General features: G+C 47.9%; 2 protein-coding genes across 2 annotated transcripts; one reads left to right on the top strand and one right to left on the bottom strand.

Moving 5' to 3' along the window:
- The first annotated feature begins 962 nt into the window (after positions 1-962).
- Positions 963-1,745, top strand: LOC123819057 (melanoma-associated antigen 10-like). The gene has a single exon (XM_045839362.1). The coding sequence runs from the start codon at positions 963-965 to the stop codon at positions 1,743-1,745; it is 783 nt and encodes a 260-aa protein (XP_045695318.1).
- A 10,457-nt stretch (positions 1,746-12,202) lies between these two features.
- LOC123819055 (melanoma-associated antigen 10-like) lies at positions 12,203-12,986 on the bottom strand. Its single transcript, XM_045839361.1, is given in 2 exon segments — positions 12,203-12,424; positions 12,426-12,986. Coding segments are annotated over 2 exon segments (783 nt in total).
- Between the last annotated feature and the right edge of the window lie 808 nt (positions 12,987-13,794).

Below are 13,794 nucleotides of genomic sequence, written 5' to 3'. Positions count from 1 at the left end.
ATGGGGTCCAGCCCTTGCCATCAGCACTGGAAGGATCTAGTAGGGGTGGAAACATACGGTGCCTCGTCACTGTTGCCCAAGGTTCTCAGGGAGGGAAGGGCTTGTCCTGAAGGGCCTGGACTCGATAGGCAAGAGAGGGGGCCCCCAGGCCCCAAGGGGCATCTGAAGTAAGGGATAAGGCAAACGCTCAGATCGGGGAGAGGGGTCCAGGAGCTGTGAGGAGAGGGCCTTGGTGTGAGGCACAGGTGCCCAGGTCAGCAGAGCAGAGGAGGCCCAAACAGAGCTAGGAGTCAGTGCCAGCTACATGGTCAGAGTGACTACCAAGGGCCCCCCACCCACAGTTCCAGACCCTACCCGCTCACGGTCAGCCCCCGCAAGCCTTGGGCCACCCTGGCCAGCTGCACCTTCGAGAGCTCTCTGGTATCTTCCTACAGGTTCCTAGGAGACAAACCGTCCAGGAAGACAGGAGCCCTGTGAGGCCTTAGAGCACCCCCTGACCAGGAGACCTGTAAGTGAGCCTTCCTCAGAGCTGCCAAGGGCACGCTTCTCTGGGAAGGCCACTGACCCTCTCCTCTCCCCCCAGGCTCGTGGGATCTCATCTCCCATTCTCCTGCTCACACTTCTGCCTGCGGCTCCCAGCAAGACTCAACATGTCTCGCACTTCAAAGTGTCCACGCCTCACACCTGAGCCTAGCTTTCAGGCCCAGAGTGAGATAGGTCTTTCCGTACCTGGGGAGGAGGAGGAGAATTCCTCTTGCTCTTTCACCTTCTCCTACCTCTCCAGCTCCTCCTCATCTTCCTCTCCTGTAATGGCAGATGCCCGAGAGGAGGAGGAGGAAATGGTGGCAGAGGAAGAGATGGAGAGGAAGGAGGGGGATGGGGAGGAGGAGGGGGAGGAGGAAGAGAAGCAGGAGCAGCCTGCTGCTGAGATGCCAGGTCCTTCCCAGAGTCCTCAGAGATCCATGGCACCGAGCACTTCAGCTGGAGGCTCCGGTGGCCAAGAAATGGAGGGAGCGAGCTCTCTGCAGGCCTCTGCAGACCCTGAATCTATGGAGATAGATCCACTAGAAGAGAAGGTGGCCAATTTGGTGCATTACATGGTCCTCAAGTATCGACTGAGGAAGCCTGTTACAAGGGCAGAAATGCTCCAAGTTGTTAAGAAAAGGGACAGGCGTCAGTTCCCTGTGATCTTTGAGAAGGCTTGTAAGTGCTTGGAGGTGATCTCTGGCATTGATGTGAAGGAAGTGGTCCCCGCCACCCACTCCTATGTCCTTGTCAACTCACTGGATCTCACCTATGATGAGATGCTTGGTGACCTCCAGAGCCTGCCTAAAAATGGCCTCCTGATAATCATCCTGGGTCTGATCTTTTTAGACGGCAACTGCGCCCTTGAGCAAAACATCTGGGAGTTCCTGAATATGCTGGGAGTGTATGCTGGGAGGGAGCACTTCATTTATGGAGAGCCTAGGAAGCTCATCACCAGAACCTGGGTGCAGGAAAATTACCTGCTGTACCAGCAGGTGCCTAATAGTGACCCTCCACGCTACACATTCATGTGGGGTCCCAGGGCCCATGCTGAGACCAGCAAGCTGCAGGTGCTAGAGTTTTTGGCCAAGATCAAAGGGACCGACCCCGCTTCCTTCTCATGCTGGTATGAGGAGGCTTTAAGAGATGACAGAGAGAAAGCCCGCGCCAGAGTTGCCCCCGTGGGCCGTGCTGCTGCCCTCTCCATGGCAAAGAAATAAAGAGTCCGCAGCCTCTCCTCTCCCAGCTGAAGAATGAGCCCCAATCCTCACTCTGTGTGTGAAAAGGGCGCTCACAGTTCCAAGGAGAGGAGGGCCAGAGTCGGGGGGGTGGGTGGGCAGGCTGGGGAGAACACAGCGCACAGCAGCTCTGTCTTTGCATTCTGCGTAGGGGACCTGGAGGCTTACCTTGTTTTTTCGCTCCTTTTGCTATGTTTCAAGTGCTGTTCCTTTTAGTAGAAAGTTCATGAGCTTTGGAATCTAAGGTGACGAAACAAATTTGTGTTGCATGCATTGCTGTTTATCGGGTGGAAGGATGAGTTTTGATATTTGGAAACATCAAAGTATTTGGGGGGACCTTCCATCTTATTTTGTGATCTGGAAGAAAATAACGTGACACCGGTGTAGGAATTTCCTTGGAAATGTGAGAGAATCCTTCCGAAAAATAGAGCAAAACATGTAACGGCTGTTTAACTTTTGGATTTCTTAACCTTTTTACTTTCTTCTGTGAAATTAAAAGAGATGTACCTGGGTTTGCTTGGCTTATTCAAAGAAGTAGGACTAATCTTAGCAGATGTTAATAAATAAATTTTAGAAATGTCCACTGACTCCTTTATTTGCCGAGCAGTAGTGGTGTATCTTCCCTTTGGAGAGCACTGTGTTGACAGTGAAGGTACTAGGACAAGCAAGACACACCACCACCCAAACACTGGTAGGTAGAGCCTAGGAGCAGCGCTGACATCAGCAAGATGGTGAGGTGTCCTCCAACAGCTGTGGGTGGTGGCAGGGGCCAAGCTCTCAGAGGGCATGTTTCCGAAGTAAGAGAAAAGCCTGGAAGAGAAAACTGCTTAGCAGTTACTTTTGGGTCGTGGATGAGCCAGACAGAAATTGCCACGTGGGGTGGGTATGGAAGAGGTCCCGGCCTCTTGTCCCAATGCAGCTAACACAGTGCATGAACCAGGTGTTCCTGACCCATCAACTGCAATGACTTCTTGAGGACAGTGTGATAGACCCCCTGAGGTGGTCCCCAGAAGCCACTACTAGGCTGGCACTCTTCCCTGGCCTGGGAGAGCCAGAGCTTGCTCCATTCAAGTGACAGTGAAGGTAGGCTATCTTAACTGTCATTAGTCCAACTCAGACAGGTAAGCCATGTCTACATTTAGGAGGCAGTGAACTGGATGAAAATAGCATTTTATGTGGACGAGTATCTGGGAGGGAAGGAACGAGCCAGCCTGGGACTTGAATACTGGGAACTCTGAGTTATATCAGCTGGGGAAGAGTAACCCATACCCAAGTGAATATATCCTCTAAGAGGAAAAAATTAGCAGGCTCTATTCGTGAGGCCGCATCTTTGCCTGATTTGACATTCTGCCTCCCGTCCAGCTGCACGTTATCTGAGAACGTCCTGGATGAAAACAAAGTCCCACAGGAGAGGGTGGTAGGAGAGGGTCTGGGGACAAAGTCATGTTAGATATTGCCGCCCGTCATCAAAGAATCAATCGATGTCAGGTGCTGTGCCAGATGCTTTCCTCACTTTCCATGCATTCTGGCAGTCCTTCCTGCCAGACAGGGCCGATCAAACCCATTCAACAGGTGATGAACCTAAGGCTCCTAACGCTCCGTAATTTCCCCAAGATTTTACTGCTAGTAAGTGACCCGGCTGAGACAGGAACCCTGGTCTGACTTCACCTAGGGCCCTCGTGCTTTCCACTCCTAGCCCGAGGCAGGGTTTCTGTGTCTTACTCCTTGTCTCTTCTCAGTACTGCATAAAGTCTCTCAGAGGAGAAAAAGAAGGGCCACGTGGCAGGGGTACCGGAGGCGGGCCTAAAGAAGGAAGGGGAAATGAGAGTAAAACATAAATTGGGGATTGTCTGAGCTGTCTTTTGGCTCCGCCAGCTCTGAGCCCTGGTGTAGCTGACTCTGCTCAGGTGCTGGCATTTGCGTCCAGTGCTAGCAGTTGCAGGAGTGGCAGCAGCCTCTCCCCGACTTTCCCCAGCGTGCTGATCTTGTTTTGTACTGATCTCAGCCCACCAATAACCAATGTGGTGGCTGGCCCAGCCCTTGTGGTTCTTACTATGACTGCAAGGCATCCTTCGACAGTAATCATTAGGAAACTTTGAGAGGACAAGTTCATTCCCTCCAAGACCTGGACGTTACAGGGCCCAACTGGGGCGACACAGAGAGGGAGGGTGGGGGTGAAAGGGAACAGAGGGGAGAGGCCAGGGCAGGGAGCGCACCTGGGGTTCTGCTTTTGTGGGGCTTGAGAGTGGGTGCCTAAGGTTGCATGGGTTCACTCTTGATCATAGCAAGGCTCTAGAGCACAGGAGTGAGAGGGGAAAAACCAAGTACCCGAAATGGTCAGTTGCTGAAATCAACCAAGATTTCTAAAACCAAGGAGCCTCAGCTGGGGGGGAGGGTGCAGCGGCTTGGCTCTTTGTCTAGTCCAGGGCCTGGCAGTGTGTTTATTAGAGATGGTTGAGAGGGTCATGTTTGAAGTGGTTGCCTGTTGGCAATGGATGCCGGGATGATGAAATCTTAATCCAGGTACTTGTAGTGTAAAAAAAGTTAATACATTATATGTTCACATGTGCACTACAGCCCTCCTGTCCATCTCTGCAGCGTGGCCTGTTGCCCAGGTCTTCATTATGTCTTTCTTCTGAATGCTGTGTCCAGCTCCTAAGTGGACAATCAGAACCACCTGCATTCCCCCTTTACAGAACAGTCCCACTGACTGCAAAATCTCCCAGGCTGTTACATCAGTCATTCTGGAGCCCTGATGGAAACAGCCCCTTCATGTGGCTCTTTATCCAGGGCTTTTCAGTGTTTGACAGTATCTGGTGTAACCTAAGCTAGCATTCATAGCCACAGGAGAGTTGTTTTGTTTTTTTTTTTAATGTGTGATCATCTCAGAAATCATAGGAGACTGCCTGATTTATGGGCATACTCTGTATCACCCTCAAGGCATGTGAATACACAGACTTGTATCTGCAGAGCTACTATGGTGAGTAGTGCCAGATAGCTTCCAGTGCTGGGACATTTGCAAGGGTGTCCTGGACTACTAACTTACTCAAGAGTATTGCTCAATGAAATGATGCAAGACAGCTGCTATGTGCTTTCTGACATGAGATATTGGTGGCTTTAAGGCAGGGAGTGTATTCTGGCATGCTGCTGATCCACATGTCCCAATGACCTATTTATTCAGACTATACTCTGACATCCAGCTGCTAGTGAGGATTTCAATATTTCACAAGCCAATTTATATAATTTGTCTAGTACCACCCATGTATACTCTCCCCTGTCTCTCCTTCTGGACCCTTCTCCCCACACTGAACTCTATATTCATGGCACTGACTGCTAGCTTGCCTAGGGCTCCCTGGAGTTGCTTTTGCCCATTGTCTTTCTTGTGGGCTCTGGCAGCTGCTCTCCCCAGGTGGCTCTCTGTGCCCCTCACAGACTTATTGTGTCCTATCTGGTCATATTCCCTGCCTCCTAGTTATTCTGACAGAATCCTTGCATCTCAAAGTAACGGGGAAATTCCTTGCTGAAATTTCAGAATTTTAAATCATGCCCAGAGGAATCCTTTTACTTAGGACATCATTGAATAAATCCAGCTTAATATGGGTGAAGGATTAAGTTAATTTTGTGTTTAACCTACTGAGAAAATGGGAGACATAAAATAGCTTTGATGTAACATTTTTACACTGAAAATTTTACCAAAATTTAAACTATTCATAAAATAATGTTTATGGAAGTGTAATGTATTTATATTACATTAGTTTTTAAGAAAATATATTGGAATAAAATTTTGGCAACATTTATAAAAGTTTAAATATTCATATTCTTTGCACATTAACCCAACTTTTATGTCTTTCTTATTAGAAAACATACATTTCCCTAAGAATTCATGTTCAAAGATGTTGATTTCAGTTCTATTAATCATAGCAGCCAATAGGAAACAACTTATGTGTCCATCAGCAGAAGTGTCTAATTCATTACAGCACATACATACTTTATTTTTTTAAGGTTTTATTTATTCATTTTTAGACAGAGGGGAAGGGAGGGAGAAAGAGAGAGAGAGAAACATCAATGTGTGGTTGCCTCTCATGCACCCTGAACTGGGGACCTGGCCTGCAACCCAGGCATGTGCCCTGACCCGGGAATCAAACTGGCCACCCTTTGGTTGGCAGCTTGAACTCAATCTACTGAGCTACGCCAGCCAGGGCACATATATACTTCAGAATTCTAGGGAGTAAATACTGTCATGGAAAGATCTTACTTTTACTGTTTAAGTGATAAGGTAAATGCAAATTTAATATATGCATTATTACCTATTACTGTAGGTAGCAGCTAGAAATGAGTGGCCACAGGGAAAATAAAGCAGAGCCCCTGCCATTACATTCTAACAAAGAAAACAGAAGGCTGGAAACCAAAGGAAGTCCTGTCTCACCAATTAGTGTAACTCAGCCATCCTCAGCCTGCTCTGATAAGATTGCCAGGTGTTCTGAACATCACAAGCAGGGATAGTGCAGGGGGAGGGGAGTCCTTGAGACTCTGTGCTGGGAAAGGGAGCCTCTGCAGCAATTTCACTGAGAAGGAAAGCCTTTGTAGCCGTACATTATTCCCAAGGCTTGGAAGTGGAAGAAGGAGGGGGAACCTAAAAGCCAGCTAAGGTATATAGCACCTGAACCCCAATAGTCAGCACACTCAGGTTAGCTGAGTGCCCACTTGTACCCTTCGCTCAAGTGTACTGAGCAAACTTACAACTTTTTTTCCTCTATATGTGGGGCATTTAAACTAGTTGGGTGCCTTCTTGCAGCATTGTGCCCGTGTGTGTTTCATAAATAAACTTGCTAATTCATTTCCACTATACGTGTTGCCTGTCACTTCAATTCTTCCTTCTCTTCCAAGCAAAACAAGAACTGAGAAACAAGCTCAGGGGAAAGAGGCCTCCTGACTCAGATCTCTCCCTGGTGAAAAGTCAATATATACATCATTACCAAGTATGTTAAAATAAAAACAGTATATATTTTAATACGCATACCTATGAAAAGCCCCAGAATACATTTAAAATAATACAGACAAGATTGTTCATTGTAATTGCCTCTGAGATGGAGGATGAATTTTGGGGAAACTTAATAAAGCAGAGCATTGTGATTTATTTGCACTTTTAGAATTTTTAACAAGAATATATGTACTACTACCTTTGTAAGTACATTTTTAAATAAGCTCAAAACCAGAAATAGGTATGTGTTAATCAGTTAAAGTAACTGCTAGCTGATGCAATAGACAAAACCTGAAATATGAGTGGCTCCACACAACGCATTTTTTTGTTTCTGTTGTTCACGTGCATTCTGATTTTTGTTGGCGGAGACTTTCTGCTCTCAGGCAATTCAGGGATCCTGGATGCTTCTACCTCGTAGCTCTACTATCTCAACATAGGGGCTCCGTGTTCATTGCTAAATGGCAAAGGAAGCATGGAAATTGCATACTGGCTCCTGCCTAATTACAAATGGATGTTCCAGGAAGGAGGGAAAGACAAGATGTGAATGAGCACTTGTAGTCTCTCATAAGCTGTCATATAGTAGGTGTTCAATAAAAAGCAACTATTATAATCTGTTATGACAACAGCCCTCTTCATTTCTTTTCTTTTTAAGATTTTATTTATTTTTAGACATAGGGGAAGGGAGAGAGAAAGAGAGGGGAACATCAATGTGTGGTTGCCTCTCACCCACCCCCTACTGGAGACGTGGCCCACAACCCAGGCATGTGCCCTAATTAGGACTCAAACTGGAGACCCTTTGGTTCACAAGAGAGCACTCAATCCACTGAGCCACACCAGCCAGGGCCTCTTCATTTCCTAAAGGAGTATTTGAGAAAATAAATTTTTACTTGAAATTCACCAACTTTTCCAAGAGCCTATAATGTGATACATGCTTTCAAATATAGGACCACATCTAGTTTTCAAAGGATCCTGTATATATTAGCAGGAAGAACCCTCCCTTTTCACTCAATAGCACTGCACGGCTCTTTGCAACAACCTTTATAATCTCAAAAGACTGAGGATTTTCTCTCTCCCTGTGATGATGCATGTTCAAAATATTAATTTATTATTTTCTGCTATCTTCCGCATGACTGAACATTCCTGAAGACCTCTACAGGAGTCTTTTCCTGTGGAGCAGGTTTACAAAGGGCAATGGAAGGATAGTTGTTTTAGTCAGCCGAGACTGCTATAACAAGATATCTTGTGGTTTAAACAACAGAAATTTATTTCTCATAGTTCTGGGGGTTGCAAAATCCAAGATCAGGGTGGTGGCACACTCAGTATCTGGTGAGGCCTTTCTCCTGCTTTGCAGACAGCCATCTTCTCATTTAATCATCACATAGCCAAGGACACTAATGTCATCATAGGTCTTCACCTTCATAACCTCATCAAAACCTAGTAACTTCCCAAAGGCCCCACCTTCTGATACTACGCCACTGGATGTTATGGTTTTAACACAGGAATTTCTGAGGGGGCACAAACAGGCAGTCTGTAATAATGGCTGATTTTTATTTTCAAATAAGAATTAGTATGACTGCTAAGAAACTGTTCTTCACCTTCTGGAAGGACTCCAATTATTGTAAGAATTCAGCCTCTGTAGATGTTTGATCACACAGAGATTTCCATGGTTTTTCTGAATCTACCCTTTATAAGGGAGGCTTTTGTTTTTAAATGTGTGAGTAAAGTCATTCATTTCTGTATGTGTTTAGTGGCCAATTTCAAACAGCCATCCCATTAAAATCCCACTGCAAATGTCAGGGTGGTTTCAAAAATAATCTAAGTTAAGAGTTAGACCCTAATAATCAGTAAATCATGTCCCAAGTCACTCTACTCACAAGCCCATTCGAAAAACACTTACAGCCCTGGCTGGTGTGGCACAGTAGATTGAGTGCCAGCCTGTGAAGCAAAGGGTTGCCAGTTTCATTCCCAGTTAGGGCACATGCCTGGGTTGCGTTCCAGGTCCCCAGTGAGGGGTGTGCCAGAGGCAACCACACATTGGTGTTTCTCTCCCTCTTCTTCTCCCTCCTTATCCCTCTCTCTAAAAGTAAATAATTAAAGTCTGAAAAAAAAAGAATGAAAGAAAAACACTTAGAGACTTTGTTAAATACACTTGGAGAATGACCATGTAGTAGCTTCCTGGGCATGCCGTAACAAATTACCACAACCTGGCTGACTTAAAACAATAGAAATATATTCTCTCATAGTTCTGGAGGCCAGAAGTCTGAAAATAAAGTTGTCAACAGGTTGGTTCCTTCTGGAATTCCTTCTGGAATCCTCCATGAGGGATAATTTCATCACATGGCTCTCTCCTAGCTCCTGGTGATTACCAGTGACCCTTGGCATTCCTTGGCTTGTAAATGGATCACTCCAAACTGCCTTCATTCTTCACATTCCCTTCCTATGTCTTTCTGTGTTGAATCTCCATCTCCTTTCTGTGTGTATGGCCCATACTAAATGCAAGACAACCTCATTTCAAGATTCCTAATGCACTTACATCTGCAAAGACTATTTCCAAGTAAGAATACATAAGCAGATACATGAAATTAGGACTTGGACATATATTTTGGGGATGAGCAGTCAAGTCACTATAGGTTAATCCAAACAACACTGTCCAAATCAAACTTTTAACATGAAGGGGCTGTTTCCATCAGGGCTCCAGAATGACTGATGTAACAGCCTGGGAGATTTTGCAGTCAGTGGGACTGTTCTGTAAAGGGGGAATGCAGGTGGTTCTGATTGTCCACTTAGGAGCTGGACACAGCATTCAGAAGAAAGACATAATGAAGACCTGGGCAACAGGCCACGCTGCAGAGATGGACAGGAGGGCTGTAGTGCACATGTGAACATATAATGTATTAACTTTTTTTTACACTACAAGTACCTGGATTAAGATTTCATCATCCCGGCATCCATTGCCAACAGGCAACCACTTCAAACATGACCCTCTCAACCATCTCTAATAAACACACTGCCAGGCCCTGGACTAGACAAAGAGCCAAGCCGCTGCACCCCTCCCCCCAGCTGAGGCTCCTTGGTTTTAGAAATCTTGGTTGATTTCAGCAACTGACCATTTCGGGTACTTGGTTTTTCCCCTCTCACTCCTGTGCTCTAGAGCCTTGCTATGATCAAGAGTGAACCCATGCAACCTTAGGCACCCACTCTCAAGCCCCACAAAAGCAGAACCCCAGGTGCGCTCCCTGCCCTGGCCTCTCCCCTCTGTTCCCTTTCACCCCCACCCTCCCTCTCTGTGTCGCCCCCAGTTGGGCCCTGTAACGTCCAGGTCTTGGAGGGAATGAACTTGTCCTCTCAAAGTTTCCTAATGATTACTGTCGAAGGATGCCTTGCAGTCATAGTAAGAACCACAAGGGCTGGGCCAGCCACCACATTGGTTATTGGTGGGCTGAGATCAGTACAAAACAAGATCAGCACGCTGGGGAAAGTCGGGGAGAGGCTGCTGCCACTCCTGCAACTGCTAGCACTGGACGCAAATGCCAGCACCTGAGCAGAGTCAGCTACACCAGGGCTCAGAGCTGGCGGAGCCAAAAGACAGCTCAGACAATCCCCAATTTATGTTTTACTCTCATTTCCCCTTCCTTCTTTAGGCCCGCCTCCGGTACCCTGCCACGTGGCCCTTCTTTTTCTCCTCTGAGAGACTTTATGCAGTACTGAGAAGAGACAAGGAGTAAGACACAGAAACCCTGCCTCGGGCTAGGAGTGGAAAGCACGAGGGCCCTAGGTGAAGTCAGACCAGGGTTCCTGTCTCAGCCGGGTCACTTACTAGCAGTAAAATCTTGGGGAAATTACGGAGCGTTAGGAGCCTTAGGTTCATCACCTGTTGAATGGGTTTGATCGGCCCTGTCTGGCAGGGAAGGACTGCCAGAATGCATGGAAAGTGAGGAAAGCATCTGGCACAGCACCTGACATCGATTGATTCTTTGATGACGGGCGGCAATATCTAACATGACTTTGTCCCCAGACCCTCTCCTACCACCCTCTCCTGTGGGACTTTGTTTTCATCCAGGACGTTCTCAGATAATGTGCAGCTGGACGGGAGGCAGAATGTCAAATCAGGCAAAGATGCGGCCTCACGAATAGAGCCTGCTAATTTTTCCTCTTAGAGGATATATTCACTTGGGTATGGGTTACTCTTCCCCAGCTGATATAACTCAGAGTTCCCAGTATTCAAGTCCCAGGCTGGCTCGTTCCTTCCCTCCCAGATACTCGTCCACATAAAATGCTATTTTCATCCAGTTCACTGCCTCCTAAATGTAGACATGGCTTACCTGTCTGAGTTGGACTAATGACAGTTAAGATAGCCTACCTTCACTGTCACTTGAATGGAGCAAGCTCTGGCTCTCCCAGGCCAGGGAAGAGTGCCAGCCTAGTAGTGGCTTCTGGGGACCACCTCAGGGGTCTATCACACTGTCCTCAAGAAGTCATTGCAGTTGATGGGTCAGGAACACCTGGTTCATGCACTGTGTTAGCTGCATTGGGACAAGAGGCCGGGACCTCTTCCATACCCACCCCACGTGGCAATTTCTGTCTGGCTCATCCACGACCCAAAAGTAACTGCTAAGCAGTTTTCTCTTCCAGGCTTTTCTCTTACTTCGGAAACATGCCCTCTGAGAGCTTGGCCCCTGCCACCACCCACAGCTGTTGGAGGACACCTCACCATCTTGCTGATGTCAGCGCTGCTCCTAGGCTCTACCTACCAGTGTTTGGGTGGTGGTGTGTCTTGCTTGTCCTAGTACCTTCACTGTCAACACAGTGCTCTCCAAAGGGAAGATACACCACTACTGCTCGGCAAATAAAGGAGTCAGTGGACATTTCTAAAATTTATTTATTAACATCTGCTAAGATTAGTCCTACTTCTTTGAATAAGCCAAGCAAACCCAGGTACATCTCTTTTAATTTCACAGAAGAAAGTAAAAAGGTTAAGAAATCCAAAAGTTAAACAGCCGTTACATGTTTTGCTCTATTTTTCGGAAGGATTCTCTCACATTTCCAAGGAAATTCCTACACCGGTGTCACGTTATTTTCTTCCAGATCACAAAATAAGATGGAAGGTCCCCCAAATACTTTGATGTTTCCAAATATCAAAACTCATCCTTCCACCCGATAAACAGCAATGCATGCAACACAAATTTGTTTCGTCACCTTAGATTCCAAAGCTCATGAACTTTCTACTAAAAGGAACAGCACTTGAAACATAGCAAAAGGAGCGAAAAACAAGGTAAGCCTCCAGGTCCCCTACGCAGAATGCAAAGACAGAGCTGCTGTGCGCTGTGTTCTCCCCAGCCTGCCCACCCACCCCCCCGACTCTGGCCCTCCTCTCCTTGGAACTGTGAGCGCCCTTTTCACACACAGAGTGAGGATTGGGGCTCATTCTTCAGCTGGGAGAGGAGAGGCTGCGGACTCTTTATTTCTTTGCCATGGAGAGGGCAGCAGCACGGCCCACGGGGGCAACTCTGGCGCGGGCTTTCTCTCTGTCATCTCTTAAAGCCTCCTCATACCAGCATGAGAAGGAAGCGGGGTCGGTCCCTTTGATCTTGGCCAAAAACTCTAGCACCTGCAGCTTGCTGGTCTCAGCATGGGCCCTGGGACCCCACATGAATGTGTAGCGTGGAGGGTCACTATTAGGGCACCTGCTGGTACAGCAGGTAATTTTCCTGCACCCAGGTTCTGGTGATGAGCTTCCTAGGCTCTCCATAAATGAAGTGCTCCCTCCCAGCATACACTCCCAGCATATTCAGGAACTCCCAGATGTTTTGCTCAAGGGCGCAGTTGCCGTCTAAAAAGATCAGACCCAGGATGATTATCAGGAGGCCATTTTTAGGCAGGCTCTGGAGGTCACCAAGCATCTCATCATAGGTGAGATCCAGTGAGTTGACAAGGACATAGGAGTGGGTGGCGGGGACCACTTCCTTCACATCAATGCCAGAGATCACCTCCAAGCACTTACAAGCCTTCTCAAAGATCACAGGGAACTGACGCCTGTCCCTTTTCTTAACAACTTGGAGCATTTCTGCCCTTGTAACAGGCTTCCTCAGTCGATACTTGAGGACCATGTAATGCACCAAATTGGCCACCTTCTCTTCTAGTGGATCTATCTCCATAGATTCAGGGTCTGCAGAGGCCTGCAGAGAGCTCGCTCCCTCCATTTCTTGGCCACCGGAGCCTCCAGCTGAAGTGCTCGGTGCCATGGATCTCTGAGGACTCTGGGAAGGACCTGGCATCTCAGCAGCAGGCTGCTCCTGCTTCTCTTCCTCCTCCCCCTCCTCCTCCCCATCCCCCTCCTTCCTCTCCATCTCTTCCTCTGCCACCATTTCCTCCTCCTCCTCTCGGGCATCTGCCATTACAGGAGAGGAAGATGAGGAGGAGCTGGAGAGGTAGGAGAAGGTGAAAGAGCAAGAGGAATTCTCCTCCTCCTCCCCAGGTACGGAAAGACCTATCTCACTCTGGGCCTGAAAGCTAGGCTCAGGTGTGAGGCGTGGACACTTTGAAGTGCGAGACATGTTGAGTCTTGCTGGGAGCCGCAGGCAGAAGTGTGAGCAGGAGAATGGGAGATGAGATCCCACGAGCCTGGGGGAGAGAGGAGAGGGTCAGTGGCCTTCCCAGAGAAGCGTGCCCTTGGCAGCTCTGAGGAAGGCTCACTTACAGGTCTCCTGGTCAGGGGGTGCTCTAAGGCCTCACAGGGCTCCTGTCTTCCTGGACGGTTTGTCTCCTAGGAACCTGTAGGAAGATACCAGAGAGCTCTCGAAGGTGCAGCTGGCCAGGGTGGCCCAAGGCTTGCGGGGGCTGACCGTGAGCGGGTAGGGTCTGGAACTGTGGGTGGGGGGGGGGCCCTTGGTAGTCACTCTGACCATGTAGCTGGCACTGACTCCTAGCTCTGTTTGGGCCTCCTCTGCTCTGCTGACCTGGGCACCTGTGCCTCACACCAAGGCCCTCTCCTCACAGCTCCTGGACCCCTCTCCCCGATCTGAGCGTTTGCCTTATCCCTTACTTCAGATG

Source organism: Phyllostomus hastatus, unplaced genomic scaffold, assembly GCF_019186645.2.
Source record: "Phyllostomus hastatus isolate PE091 unplaced genomic scaffold, TTU_PhHast_1.1 phas_contig_30, whole genome shotgun sequence".
NCBI classification, from domain to species: Eukaryota; Metazoa; Chordata; class Mammalia; order Chiroptera; family Phyllostomidae; genus Phyllostomus; species Phyllostomus hastatus.
This window is presented reverse-complemented; position numbering and strand designations above follow the sequence as displayed.